We start from the raw sequence: 15,268 nt of genomic DNA, 5'->3' as shown, positions 1-15,268 counted from the left end.
TTAAAATATACTGTAATGCTTTTTTGATAAAACATTATCTCTACAAAGATTTATTTCACACCTCACTCACCATTTCTTAGACATTGTCTTGATATATTCAACTCCCAAGGAGTTAGACAATCTCTTATGTATTTCCAAAAAAAGGGGTAGCTTACATTGGTCATAGAATGTTCAGGAGAACAAAATCACTTCCAGAGCGTAATGTCTACTGGATGGTTGCTACGGCAGGGAAGTGGTGGCATTTCACGAGTGCCATTAAGAAAAGGTCTGGACTGCCTTCTTATCTACTAAGGTCCCTGTCACTGCAGGGATGAGAGCCGAATTGGGCCATGAGGGATAACTGCCATACACAGAACAATTTCCACCATGGAATCAAACTGAAAAGAACTGCACACAACACAATGTTGTAGAAACCTTTAATCGAAACTACGAAATCTTACCACAGATATTCAAAGATCTTTGTACTCAAGGGGGACCTGAATCATTCGTCTTGATTACATTAGAGGTTACCTCTTCAATGCCTTAGTTCATGAGTGGCAACATGTTTTAAGGACCATTCCTTTATGGAAATGCAATGCTCACAGAATCTCCAGTTACCTTCAAAAAAGGACTTTCATGCCAGATGTACACAGGATAACTCGGTCAAATAACTAAGCAATTTCTTGTTAGTGTTTCCAGATACAGGCTGTCCATTAATAATCACTAAGAAAGGAAGGAGCCAGTGCTCAGAGTGCTGAGAGAGACTTAGGGTTGGTTTCTTACTCAATAACCCAAAAAAGGAAAACAAAGAAAGACTTCAGCCAAGTCAATAGGGAACGTGTTAATACAGAATGGAGTGAGACGTCAGAGAAGTTACAAGTAAGGGACTGAGGGCATCATGAAACTTGTGGAGAGCATTGGAGGACGGGTCATAGGCATGAAGACACTTTATCCACATTCCCTGTAATGGACAAGCCGTGAATACAGTGGTACCTGAGGAAAACGCAGTAGGCTGCATGTATATGTTTACACTACCCGTTAGCCATGTGGGAAAGCCATGTGTGAATAAAATACACATTCTCACAAAACTTTAATGATATTGAGAAAAACTTCCGAGATGCAAACATCTTTTGAAATACACCATAACCACTGCTCCTGACACAAAATTAAAAACTGAACCAGGCCGTCATTTAGCTTCTTTGTAAACAAATGAATATGAAACCCAGTAAAAAAGAAATATAGTAAACTGTTGATAGCAATCAAGACTCCAAAGTTAGTCAAGATTTCTGTAGCTTCCAGGGGTCTTCACGACTGAAACGAGTCCCTTTAAAGCAAAGCAGAATAGATTAAGAAAAAACAAAATAACAACAAAAAGCACCTGACAGTTCACACATAGCCTACATATGATATATGAATACATAATTTTGTATATTTATTTAGACTCTAGAAACCCAGAGAAAACAAAATGCAACAGCTTAATAAACTAAAATTACAAAGCAGTATTAAATACAGAAAGCAGGGTAAACATGTTTGTATTTTATGGAAAAGTAATGCTTTGGACATAGGAAACTTCACTGCTAAGCTTTCTTCAGAAGATACACAATCTACAGTGATTGTTACACATAAGATGTGAAGGAGGCCACAAAAGGCTCACATGCTGAAGGCTTAGGGTGGAACTGGGGATGGAGCAGTGACTGGATCATGAGAGCTTCACGTTTACCAACAGATCAATCCAGCTAAAGGCATTGAGAGCTGGGTCCTAGATGGAGGAAGTGCCTCACTGGGAGTATGCCTTAAAGGCCATCTCTGTGTTGGCAGGCATGAGCACATGCACACAGACATATATGCACCCTCCCACTCCTGGATGCTATGAGGTGAGACACTCTCTTCCATTTAGACCTTTCTGCAATGATATACAGCATTTGCAGTCCAGAAACCCTCTCACATTCTCCAAAGCATTAAAACAATTGAACGCGACCGAAACTTCTCAAGTCAGAAGCCCAGATTTGGGTTCCTTCAACTTGTTAATCTGAGGCACAAGAGCAGCAAACTACTGACAATAATGCTTAGTAAAAATTACCCATTAACTAGCCTTCCTTTTCTTGCTGTGACACATTTTTCTAGTAACACTTACTTTTTCAGTAAGTGTAGTGAATTAGTGCCTGAGTATCTCAGCGACTGTGAAAAAGCTAATGGTTAAAAAAAAACAAAACAATACCAAACAAACTCCTCTACTGGTAACAACTGTTCCGTTAAGTAATGTATATGCATATAGTGTGCATGCATGTGGATGTACGTACGTGTATGTGTTGGTGTGCGTGCATATGTGTGTGCATGTCTGTGGATCTCAGAGAACAGCCTTTGGGGTCATTCCTCAGGTGGTGCCCACTCTGTCTGGGGGAGAGAGTGTCTTACTGAACCTGCAGCTTGCGATTCAGAGCCCAAGGTATATGCCTGTCTTCACCGCTGCAACAGGAACTGAGGTCACCTGGTATAGCTTGTTTGAAAATAGGTGAAAGGGACTGAATTCTTGTCCTCACGCTTGCACACTAAGAACATTATCAACTGAGGCATCGCCTTGATACTACTGAAGAAAATGTTTAACTAATTTGTCAAAACAATTAGAGCAGCCTATCTCTAACATTAAGGATGACAGAGGCACTTGATATTTCCTCTCAGCTTTAAATTTAAGGAATCTAAGACTACTGTCGACCCTAAATATTAAAGTTGTTAGACAAACTGACGAGCCACACTCACTGTCTATATAGTATGCAAGTACAGCTCTTAGTTAATGCTTCTATGCAGATGGGGGTGCTTTTCCTTTCATATATTCAACTAGCCCCTACATCTAAAGCAGAGTATTATTACTCAGTTACAACGAATGATTCTGCATTGCTGAAAATGCTTTCCAACATCCACTCGCCCTTAGTGATTAGTACCATGAAGTATTTGCTATAGAAGCAGGTGCTTCCTTATTTTCCAGAGGTAGCTTTGTTTTAAAATTGGTAACGACTACCATCTAGGAATACAAGAGTCATTCAACTGCCTTAGTCATTATCACCGAATATAATGTGCTGTAGCTCGGTTACACTGCATTCTTTTAAAGTAGGCTTTTCAACACAGCAACATTCCAAAAGAGGAGGCTCCATCTTGATGCCTCTCTGATGTTGCTTTCACTTAGTGTCTAATTGCCTGAAGTGGATTTCGCTTTTTAGCTACTGTCATTACCCAGTCCCCAAAAGCAATACGGATGGAAGCACTTGTATTTTTTTCTTCAGATGCATATTCTGCCAAGAACTGCAACACTGGTGGCATGACTTCCCTGAGCTAAAATGCAATTGAAGATTGTGTGCCAAAATAAGAAACTTTTTCAACAGGTTCTATATCTTCTGAGTGAAAACTCTGACTGTATGGCCATGAGGGTACAAGCCACAAGACTCACTACTTCCTCTACTGTACTGTAAGCCCTGCTTGCTTCAATATTCCTATAGTCCTAGTATTCCTGGCTGTACTCAACCCTCACTGCAGTATTCCATTTCTGATGTTTCTTCAGCCTGAGAAACGTAATCCTTGATGTGGCCAAAACTGGCAGTGTCAGGTGTCCTGAAGGTGCTGTGTGACAAAGTTCCAGTGCTCAAGTGACCTGGACTGATCCTTCACTGCCCTTGCTGGAAATCTGCTATACAACATTGCTTGTATTTACATACCTTACTGTTAAAGGCCTCTCACTGAAAGCTAGAGAAGGGATAATGTAACAAAAGCTGGTGTTAACAAGAATAAAACTAATGGAGAAATTAATGGAGCTATGCAGAAAGTTGAGTCTTTCAAAGAACTTATTCGACACACATTTAGATTATTAATAAGTGATACTAGCAAGCACGAGAGAGGAAAACTATTAAAGAAGGAAAACAGGGAAATTCTGGAAGTTGACAACATAACTGGATGATTAGGTTTTCACATCCAGCTTCAGAAATAAGGAACTTGTATGAACAGGAAGATTTTGATTATATAAACCTTGTTACCTTTCTGAAGGCTGAAGGCAAAGTAAGCAGAATTGGAACAACGATAGGGAGCACATTGAAACAAGGGCTCATGACAAAGACACAGAGGAAAGCATTTGGCTCAGTGAAGCGCATGCCTTTCTCAATAGATTTGTTAGATCAGGACTTTTCAGATACTATAAAACAAAGAACAGGCTGCCTTTGCTTAAGCAAAAGGCTCTACAGTATTTAGGAATTAAAGCACAGGACGGTGGTCTTGTGTTAAATATAAAAGAAAAAGAAAGAGAAAAGACAGGAAGAATTAAGCAACAATCAGAGAGATTGAACTTTGGTAGAAATACAAGTTTGATGTAACAGGTAGAGAGAAATAACTTCTGATCTCTTAATTCTGGGCCAAACTGAATGAAACAGGATCCAACTCTAAACAGTCATCCTGTCTAGCATTTCTGTAACCACAAGGCTTTTTACTACTCCAATCTTAAGGAAGAAGACAGTAGATTAAAACAAAACTGACTTTATTATAATTCTAAGTTTTAGTTCTCATAATTTGCTGTTTGCTCACTTTGTTTCTTTTATTTCAACATACTTATGTAATCAAGGAACATTTTAGAAAAAAAAAATGTATCCTAAAAGGCTGCGTAATCAATGACTAAAGTTTTTGAGGAAATGATTTTGTGTATATATAAAGCCTGTAAGAGATAGAGGTTGTCAGAGCAGGTCAAGCAGGTCAAGCCATCCCAAGATGTCCCTCCTCTCTGTCCCATTTCTCATGAAACAAAATGAAATGGTGTCCCGTGTCTGCTTCTTCCTCCGCTGCTCTGCCATCCACCCACTTTAAGCCCTGCCCTCACCAGGGGCTGGACCCAAACACAAAATAATTCCTTAAGTCTTAAGTGGTAGAAGGTATTATCATTTCTGGATAGAATGTTTTTCTGATTTTTTTTCTTCCCATTCCTAAATGTTAAGACTAGAGAGTGCAGCACCACTCTTTTCCATGCTCAGGACTTATGTCATCACACACCGTCAATAAATATTTGATATTTGCCTATGGGTGATTACATATTTGGGATTGAGCTAAAACCTTACAGCTCTCTAGGAAGTCTTCCCTTAATATTATATAATGAATATTTGCCAAGTACTTTTCATGTATAACTACATGACAATTCAAAGTATACATTTATTTATGATGACAACAGTATATATGATCTTGTACAGAGGAATTTGCAGAAGAAATGGCTACAGGCCAGATTTGTATCTGAAAACAGAAACCTAGGATCCAGCAAGTAGTCATGCCCTTTTCCACCTTTTCTGGTTCCCTGCCCACTGCGAGTGCAACTGTGTGTACGAACACATACATATATGTTCATTTTATGTGTCTCTGTGGTTGAATTCATATTCTGAACTTAACATTTCTTTCTAGTCATATTTCCTCTCATATTGTACATGGCATGCTGAAAATAAGCACTGTGGCTATCATTATGAATAGAGATTTTCAAATTAGAAACAGCACGTCTACTCTTTACAATCACAGAGTTACTAAAACGAAGACTGAGCTACAATACTATGCTTAATTAAATAGACTATTTTAGGTTACCACTTTAACGTTAAGAGCATCTGAAAAATTTTAGTACAGTAACTTCTTGACTAGTTAAATTCTATGTCATAATTTGATGCTTAGATGTATATTAAGTATGGCGCCAATCTTTCTATAATACAGATTTCAGGGAAAGGTCTTTTAACAAGATGTATTGGCAAATAACTATATGCCCAGCCATCTGGAGGCTGACCCAGGAAGATATGAATCCAAGACAATCTGGACTACAAAGTAAGAGACCATGTATCCAAAAGAAACAAACAAACAAATAAAAAAGTGTTTTCAGACTTTGTTATTAATTCAACTAAAGTAGGATAATTTATGTTTCTCAAAAAAAAAATCTTTTTGAAAAAGTCTTCAAAACAGATGTTGCTTCTAGTGCAAAATGTTTCAATGAATAGTGTTTGTTAGTTAATAGACTAAGAATCCTAACAGCAAGTTTTTCAGAGCCCAACAATCTAAGTATCAAATGGGTAACTCAAAGACTGGGCTAGGAATAATGATTAAATCAATGTATTCAATTTCACACTCCACTAGTATTTCAAAACTACGCAAAAAAAAAGGACACAAAGAGTGGCAAAGAAGAGACATTTTAATACAAGTTAGATAAATTCTGTAAGATAGAGATGAAATGCATTCATCTCAGAAAGGCTCTAAGATGGGAAAGGACTAACAGTGTATAAAACAAGACCTTCCCATTCTCAGAGTGAGTAGGAACTTTAAATGCTATGATTGATAATTTAGTATACCTTTTGGGTAACTAAGTTTGGAAGAACAAATTTATAAACTAACAATGCCTCAATAAAATATACAATCCTATAAAGCAAAGGAAGTGCATTTCTTTTTCATCTACCAAGTATTGTCTAAATTATACAAATATTAAAAATATATGCCACAAGTATGGAAACAACAAAATAGAAGATTTAACTGAGGTTTTAAAAAAAGGGGGGAGAGGAGCCAAAATCTGAACTATTCTGTCATGTCTGTCGTGTGGATTAAATGTGGAGCCTAGTGAATACTAAGCATTATCTGTACCCTCAGACTAACGCTAGAGTTTGTTAAGATAAACAGAATAGACACAAAAGCCCTTAAGGAAATACTAATGAGAAAGAGGAAAAAAATATGGATAGCAAAATTGTAAGCTAGGATAGCATACAGATATAACGAATACCAAAAATAAGCAATGTACAATTTTTACAAGTGTGTAACTTGTAAGTCACGGCCACTGGCAGAGAATCCTTTCAACTGTAAATGAGGCACAAAGTATTGCCAAAAACAAAGGTCTAGAAATGGAGAGCTCACAGTAAGACTATTCAAACATAAACAAATGGGGGCATGCAAATAGGCAGTGTGCCAGTGTGCTGGAGTTGTAACTGAATAACCTAGCCAACAAAGAAGACAAAACATCTGTGCATCATTCTTAAGATAAACAAACACAGTATACTGGGCTCTAATACATCTTGGAATAAAAATTAAAAATTAAAAGAAAAACAAATGACTGATCACGGATAGCAACATATTAAGTACAATGACAGTTAGGAAAACTAAAATTTAATGTAGAAAGAATAACACAACTTTTAAAAATAAAAAATGCTAAAAAAGGTAACAGATCTAATTGCTCCTTTAGAATAACACAACAGAGTACACTTTAAATGTACAAGGCTGAGAATATTCATGAACTGTTGAGGGGCTGGTACTTGCTCAATTAACTGTAAGTAAAAGGAAAGCCCAAACTATTCCCAACACAACAAAACAACAGAGTAGAAAACATTCCGTGAGCAGCCAGTGAGATAAGAACCCGTGGATGGGTTCTGGCAATCTGCTGTATAGCACGGTGGCAAGGTGATTTATTGTATTCTTGAACACTGTTAAGTTAGTAGATCTTGGGTAGTCTCAGTGCAGAAAGTATGTGAAGTAATATATATTACTAGGTTTGGTTTAATCATTTTACAGCATATACATATATCAAAACATGTATATCTTAATACTGTTTTTCTATCTTACTTTGATAAAGCTAAAACACAGAAAATTATACCATAGAAAAAGCTTTGAAATATGTAGCTGATTTCTCAGAGGAAACAATGAGTCAGAAAAGTGTAAGGGAATACCTTGAGAATAAAACAAAATAATATTTTCATGCTATACCGGCTTTGTACTCTGTGGTGGTTTGATTGAGAATGGACACCGTTGGCTCAGGTATTTGAAATATCTGGTCCCTAGATGGTGGAACTGTTTTGGAAGGATTAGAGCATGTGGCGTTTTGGAGATGTGACACTGGGAATAGAGTGGGAGGTTTCTGAAGCCCAGGCCAGTATCCTGTCTCTCCTCTCTCTGCCTGCTGCTTATGAAGCAGATGTAAGCTCTCAGCTACTGCTCCAGCAACACCCCTGCCGGCCTGCTCTCATGCTCCCTGCCAAGTTGGTCATGAACTGAACACCCTCTGAAACCATCAGGAAGCCCTAAGTTAAATGCTTTCTTTTATAAGCTGCTTTGGTCGCAATGTGTCTTCACAGCAATAGAAAAGGAAAGGGACAAACTCTCAAGGATATTATGAAACATTTCCTTATGATGAAGTTACTCTATAGGGAAGAAACAAAATGTGAAATGAAGGTGGGGAGAATGCTAAGTCCACACGTAGGTATGAATATAGCACTGAATGACTAAAGTTTTAATATGTGAGGCCATAAGCAGGCTAGCAGTAATATGAGGAACATTTTTATTAAAGGTGGAGTGATATATCAACAGCAGTGCCTTCCAGTGTTCATTCTGTGTTTAAGAAAATGACCAATATTTCCTTACATACAACTTTAGGCTAAAGATAGCTGAGCTTACAGAGAAGAGCATTTAATCAAGGAAAAGAATGAAAGGAATAACAAAAAGACATACATTAAAATGAAGGCACGAAGAAAATTTTTAAAGTAGAAATTGTAGTAAAAATGGCAAAAACAGGAAATTCTTTTTTTTTTAAACAGCACTGAAAATTAAAATCTTAAAGATAAGCATTACTGAATCCGATTTGTTAAAAGGTAGCCCTAAAAATGTTGTGTGCAAGTGACAAAATATAAGAATTTAAAAAGGTCGAAACTCAAAATGGAAACTGAGGCAAAGGATAGGCAGGCAAAAGGTAAGCGAAGACAGCTGGCAAGGTTACATTAGTGTCAAAAATGCTGTACTTCAAGTCAAAGGCATGTGTGTAGACATAAAGTGGGCAAGAACATAATGCTACCGGACTGACACAGAAGAACCGTATGATGAAAAATAAGTAAATTAAAGGTCATAGTTGAAAATGTGGACACACTTCGCTGAGACCTCAAAAAACCAATTACATTACGATGTAAGTGGCAAAAAAGAACACAATCCAATAGAAACCAAAAATTACACAATTCTAAAATAAATTATCCAAACCCATAGGAACCATTAAACAAAGACCACATTGAAGTTACAAATGGTTTTTCCTATCTAATTAAAAAAAAATAGCATTTATTACAATGGCATTCTCTAAAAAAATTAAAATATACTTAAATGAAGGGACTCTGGCCAGCATGGCTGTGGCAGGCCTTGCTGTTCTCCCCCACCGCCTCTACCTTGCTTCAGAACCATGAGATTACACTCTTTAGGAACGCCTCTTCCCCTGTGGGGTCAACGCCTCCTCCTGAGGCTGACTGCCGAGGTCCAGGAATCGAAAGCCCTCTTTGGTTCACCCATTTAACAGGCCCAGTCTAAACATAGCCTGCCCACCCCAACCCTCACACAAACCTCCCCTTTTTCTCTTCTTAAATGTTACACCTGAAAGTCATTTGCTGCTGTTTTGCTGCCTGAGTCAGAAAGCAGCAACTTGGCTTTCCCTCCTTGATAAAAGGATCTCTCTGTGAAAACAGGTGTGTGGGTGTGGCTTGTGCCTAATCAGATCCAAAGGGAAACTGCTGTTGGCGGGGAGGGGGTTCTCCTAGCATTTAGGACCATTACTTTTTCACAAACAACGGAAGATCTTACAGTCCTGTTCTTCCCACCTTCCCACTCCTTCAGATTTAAGAGTTCAGAGTCCTTTGCAGTTCAAGGACACCAAACGCTGAGTTGGCGTTTACCTGCTGGAGAATCTCTGTGCTTACTGCTATGGCCCAGAAAGCCGCCGCCGTCACTTGAGGCAGTGGGCCTTTGGCCTTAGTGTATAATGTGAGTGATGAGTGAGACCAAGTTCCCAGCTTCTCTTTCCCTCTGCCAAGTCAACTCTAACTCACTCTGAAGGACACACCACCGCCTCCCCAGGGTTTCCCTGTCTTCTCTGCCCCCCAGATTGTTCAGCTGACTCTTGACTCGAGCTCACCTTTAAAGAGATTCAGGTGGAGGAGGAAGTGCTGTGCTATCTTCGTCCTCGTCCTCATCTTCGTCCTCGTCTTTCTCTTCTTCCTTGTCTTTGTCCTCGGAGACCGCTAGCTTATTCTGCAGGGCATACAGCAGCTGGAGGTAGGTCTGGTTCCTAAAAGGACAAGGAAGGTGTGAGATGACGGGAGGCTCGGGTAGACTTGCCTGAGACTTCAAGCCAGGCCGCGGCCTCACTCACTTCTTGAGTTTCTCCAGTTCCTGGCCTGCTTGCTGCTTCAAGGTTTCGAGCTCCTGATGCGACCCGTCAAGCTTCTGCCGAGCTCTCTTCTGATGGCCCTTTATCTCGGCAGAAATCTCTTCCAGGCTCTGTATACGCTTCTGATGGGGCGGGGGACGGGGTGGTGGGGGGAGTTGGGGGGAGGAGATTACAGAGCGTTGACTCATGGAACGCCGCCGCCTGCAAGTCTTGGAGCCATCCCTCCCAGCTCCCCTGCTCAGAGGGAGCCTGGGGCTCAGACTCAGAGACAGAAAGAGTTAACCACATCACCTCAAGGGAGGGCAGAGAAGAGCCTTGGGCGAAGTGAAGAACCCACCTGCTGCAGCTGCCAGTGCTTCTGAGCTGCTTCGTGTTTCTCCACAAGGACTTGCTTCTGCAGGGAGAAAAAAAAAAAAAAAAATGACTGGCCTTCTTAGGTTACGATTTTTGGAGATAGCATCAGGAGCCCAGCCCACAGCTTACTCCATCCTGCCCCTCCCCCCCCCCCACCTCCACTCACCCCACCCCACTCCCAACCCCCACCCAGTCCTTCATTCCCTCAAGTTTTTTCTAGGTGTACCTTAGCCTGGAGTTGCTCCACCGCCTCCCGGAGTTCTGTGTACTTCCTTTGGATCTCTGCAACCTGGGGTAAGGCCTTGGTGAAGCCACATCTTAGGATTTCCATGTGCTTCAGGTAAACGGCCTTCAGTTTCTTCCATTCCTCCTTAACTTCAGTTGCCTTCTGTCCTACAGTGAGCCAGACAATGAGAGCATTAAGTAAGGACGCCTGCGGCCTGCCCTCTACAGAGCATGGCCCCCACAGTCTTCCCATTAACTAGACAGGCAGACGTCAGGTCTTTCCTCTTCCACCGTGCCGTCCAGACCCTACCACAAACCCAAGAACTACTCACGGCTCGTGTCTTCGGAAACCAAATTGTCTGGGCTCTGGGCGGTATCCTCCTGAGCCACATAAGTCTGTAAGAAATTCAAGACCTGAAGCTGGCTACAAAGCAGCTTGTCTTTCTTCCGAGAGTTCTGTTTAGAGCAAGAGACAGAAGCAGAAACTGTCCTTTACCTTCTGACCCAGACTGCCCTCCATTTTGGTCTTCGCCCATAGCCGCCGCCCACTTATCTCAATAGGCCATCCCAGGACCAGACCCCTATCTTCCAAAAAGGTGGGTCCCACCGTGCACATACCTTCACAAACTCCTCCAGGATCCGGGCTGGCAGCTCCGCTTCTTCCTGTAAGCCTACAGGCTCCAGAACGCCTTCTACCTCCGCCATGACCCTGTAAAAAGCACAAGCGAGCCGGTGGCTAAACTTTCAGATAGGAAGTGCTGGATTGAGCCGGTCTGAAAGTAGTAGCCAGAGTCATATTTAAAGACACATAAAGACAAAATTCAGCTGGGCGGTGGTGGCGCACGCCTTTAATCCCAGCACTCGGGAGGCAGAGGCAGGCGGATCGCTGTAAGTTCGAGGCCGGCCTGGTCTACAAAGTTAGTCCAGGACAGCCAAGGCTACACAGAGAGACCCTGTCTCGGGAAAAAAAAAAAAAAAAAAAGACAAAACTCAGGTGCGCCTTGGAAGTCACCGGGGCAAGGGCTCAGCTCAGAATACCTGATGATGGGCACTGAACAGGAGACTTTCCTGATTAGCTGGAACAACCCATTAGGGCAAAGCAAGTCTCCTAGAATGGCGAAGGGCTGATTAGAACAAACTGTAATGTAAAACTCTTTTAGAATACACCCCGGGGGCTCGGGATGGGTGAGGGACTGTCCCTCAGAGGCAGCACCTGACATAAGGTGACCTACAAACAGCCATCCAGAGGTAGCGCTCCTGAAAAAGAGGGGAAAAAAGGTCCCTCCGAAGCCATACGCCCGGAGCAGAGGAGCAGAGAGTCCCTAATAGGCAGCACTCCACAGACGGCTTGTCACAGAGCCTCAGAATCGGCACTCCTGAACTGAGGCGACATCAGCCTTCCGAGGTCGCGCTCCTGAGTTAGGGTGGAAGGTCACCCAGGGCCGCACTCCGGAGTTAAGGCGACACCCTCCCTCGGGGCCCTCGATCCTGAGTTAGGGTGGCATGATCTCTCAGGGGCCGCACTCCTGAATTAGGGTAACACCGTCCCTTCGCCGCCGCCGCCGCCACCACCACCCCAGCCTCCCGCCTTCCACACTCACTCTTCGGTCTTAGCATTCAGATTCTCTGAGGATGCCATCGCTCTGCTGCTCTCGGCCGGTTTGGATTCCACTAGCCAGCGCGCCTAGGCAAGCAACTGGCTTCTGGGCCGGCGGGCGGGACTCTTAAAGAACACTGACGCTTCTCATTGGCTGGTCCTGACTCAGGGCCGGCCCCTTGACGCACGCGCAGACATGTGTGGGGTCCTGTGGCCGGGCCGCAAGTTTTGCGCCTGCGCGATAGGAAGTACTGGCAGCTGAAGGTCAGAGGCGTGGCCAGCGAGAAAGGGCTATTGTTTACGTTGTCTCTTTGGCAGTTTTCACACTTTCTTTTTTAAAATTTACTGCTGCCAAAGAAAGAAAGTGGGGCTCTCCTCCAGGACGCTGAAGAATACTTTTCTTATAAATAAATAGTAGGAATTCAAAACATTGTGTTTTTAAAGATGTTATCAGAGACACCAGCAGAACCAGCTCTGACAGGCTCCTGTGTGGATAATAGAACTAAAACTGAGGAGGGTACCATCCTAGAGAACCCGGGGCATGTAGCTTTCTGAAATACTCAGCTAAATCCTGAGCAACATCTAAGGACATTTCCGAAGGGTTTTTTGTTGTTGTTATTGTTGTTTTGTTATTTAAAGATGCTTGGAGATGAAAGCAGAGTCATTATTAGTTACCGTTTTTACAAATTGGGATTGAAAAACGCATGTTCTGTGGTGAGTCGATAGACCACTGAGAAGCATTGCCCTGTGAAAGGCCATAATTAACCCTAGACTGTGCGCTGCCGTGGTTCTACCTAGCAGACGAAAGGAATGAGATTTAGCAATCACTTTAATATGAGACGGACTACACCGCAAAAGTCGCCAAGCAACAGGTTCGTGTGGCTCTGCCTCGTTCCCGGGGTTTTTGGCCCAACTGGTCCTCAGGAACAAGGGAGCAGAAGCGATGATCTGGGGTTTCGGATGGCTTGTAAGTCCAACTAATGAAACCACCACCACCACCACCACCACTAGGAACCGTTTCTGTGACACAGCTCAACTCTCTTCGTGGTGAACAAAGGTTATATAGTCCTTGGGGAGTGCGTGGGGCATTCACAGGATAGGTGTATATTTACTTGGTTAAGGCAGCACAGTACTATCACGTGAAAGGGAATAGAATAGTTAATTATCCTGTAGGCTCAGAGAGGGGAGAGCTAGCAGGGAACTGTGTCAAAGGCACAGTACTGTCATGTGAAAGGGAACAGATTAGTTAATTATCCTGTAGGCTCAGAGAGGGGAGAGCGAGCAGGGAACTGTGTCAAAGGCCATATACCATATATGGTTAGAGGCTTCTGTGCCTAAAGATACTCTCCAGATGAGGTCAGGCAGAGAGTTGGAGGCCCTGCTGAGGAGAGGGAGTCCTCCATGTAATGCCAAGCTCAGAAAGGCTGTCTGGACCAAGAGGACTGCAAACCTTAAACAGCAAGGTCCTCCAACAGGTTCATCTTACAATTTCTGATCTTCACCCAGTCATTACCAGGCGTGACTAAAAGAAAATTTACTACTTGAAAAAGAGGTCACTGATGAGAACTGAAGTGTATGTGAAGACAGCAGACGAGCAGTCGTAAGGACATCTATCTGAAGTTACAAAGAAAGAATAGAATTGACAGAAAGCAAAATGCTCTACAGATGTGGCAAAGGGGAATGCTCATGTTGCTGTTGGGAATGTAAAATGAAACATGTGCTTTGAAAAATACAATGTAGCCGGGCTGGAGAGATGGCTCAGTGGTTAAGACCGCTGACTGCTCTTTCAGAGGACACAGGTTCAATTCCCAGCACCCACATGGCAGTTCACAACTGTCTGTAACTCCAATCTGACACCCTCACGTGGGTATACGTGCAGGCACATAAAATAAAAATAAATAATTTTATCAAAGGAAAAAAAAACAATGTAGCATTTCCTCAAAGTGTTAAACAGAATTTCTGAAGGAGCCATAATTTCTCAAGTATAATTACAAAGGAAATCAAAATATAAACACACACAAAAAAAGAACATAATACGCAAAGTCTGTAAGTACCTAAAGCAGGGCAAACCCATCATGGCAGGAGGAATGAAAAGAACTAAATTCACACACTGTCGATGTAATACAAATTGGCAACAACGAAAAGTGGGGTACCAATACATGGCCCTCAGAACCAGCAGCCTTCTTTCTTGTCTGTCTCCTCCCAGCCTCACCGCCCAACCCCCCACCCCAGCTCCCCCAGTCCTCAGAATTAAACCAACCTCCTCAGATGGCAAAGACCACACCCCTCTCTGAACTGCAGGAGGCAGTTCTCAGCAGTGGATAAGCTAAAAGCAGTCTAATATCTTACACTTAGGATTAAAAGAAAAACATGTTTACATAACAACCGAGTTTTTAAAGAAACCAAAACTTCCTCTACAGTGAACTGAGACACAAGTTCTTACAACTTTGTACCCTTCTAAATAGAGTTCCTGAGTAAAAGACAATGAGACAAGGGGGGAAAGCAAGCAAACAAACAAGCAAGAGAGTACAGACAAAGACCCTCAAGGTTGAAATTTAATTATAAATCCAAAAAATTTTCAAGCTTCCCAATGCAGTGACACTTAAAAACAGCTCCTCATGTTGTGGTGACCCCCAACCATAATATTATTTTCAATGCTACTTCATAACTGTAATTTTGCTACTGTTATGAGTCATAGTGTAAATATATATGTTTTCTAATGGTCTTAGGTGACCCCTGTGAAAGAGTCACTCATCCCTTAAAGGAGTTGTGACCCACAGATTGAGAACTGCCCTAACACAAGAAACATGAATGAAACTACTACTACATACCATAATTACTTAACTTTATCCAAGACCATTAATAAAAAGAAAATACATAATCAAGTGGCAAAAGAAAAAAGAATGTTACATGTAGAAAAGCGAATGTAATGACTATAG

At 41.9% G+C, this 15,268-nt stretch overlaps 1 protein-coding gene across 2 annotated transcripts; it reads right to left on the bottom strand.

Annotated features, from left to right (window-relative positions):
* Positions 1 to 1,053: 1,053 nt before the first annotated feature.
* Zwint (ZW10 interacting kinetochore protein) lies at positions 1,054 to 12,478 on the bottom strand. Of its 2 annotated transcripts, none has more exons than XM_051153209.1 (8): positions 12,334 to 12,478; positions 11,351 to 11,441; positions 11,065 to 11,188; positions 10,734 to 10,900; positions 10,491 to 10,547; positions 10,136 to 10,275; positions 9,899 to 10,051; positions 1,054 to 1,303 (listed from the first exon to the last, which is right to left on the bottom strand). In XM_051153209.1, the coding sequence occupies exons 1-7, from the start codon at positions 12,369 to 12,371 to the stop codon at positions 9,901 to 9,903; spliced, it is 768 nt and encodes a 255-aa protein (XP_051009166.1). In that variant the 5' UTR covers positions 12,372 to 12,478; the 3' UTR covers positions 1,054 to 1,303; positions 9,899 to 9,900. The 2 variants fall into 2 exon arrangements, with proteins under 2 accessions (XP_051009166.1, XP_051009167.1); XM_051153210.1 differs by having other exon boundaries at positions 11,065 to 11,128.
* Positions 12,479 to 15,268: the final 2,790 nt, after the last annotated feature.

This window comes from Acomys russatus, chromosome 11, assembly GCF_903995435.1.
Source record: "Acomys russatus chromosome 11, mAcoRus1.1, whole genome shotgun sequence".
Lineage (NCBI taxonomy): Eukaryota > Metazoa > Chordata > Mammalia > Rodentia > Muridae > Acomys > Acomys russatus.
Note: the sequence above shows the minus strand (reverse complement) of the source record. Positions and strands in the feature narration are given on the sequence as shown.

Bases quoted from the DNA above. Each gene is read 5' to 3' on its own strand.
- Zwint (XM_051153209.1), bottom strand. From the start codon at position 12,371: ATGGCATCCTCAGAGAATCTGAATGCTAAGACCGAAGA. The intron at 10,548-10,733 runs GTACACCTAGAA...TTCTCCCTGCAG, and splicing joins TGGAGCAACTCCAGGCTAAG to AAGCAAGTCCTTGTGGAGAA. The intron at 10,276-10,490 runs GTGGGTTCTTCA...CCGCCCCATCAG, and splicing joins AGCACTGGCAGCTGCAGCAG to AAGCGTATACAGAGCCTGGA.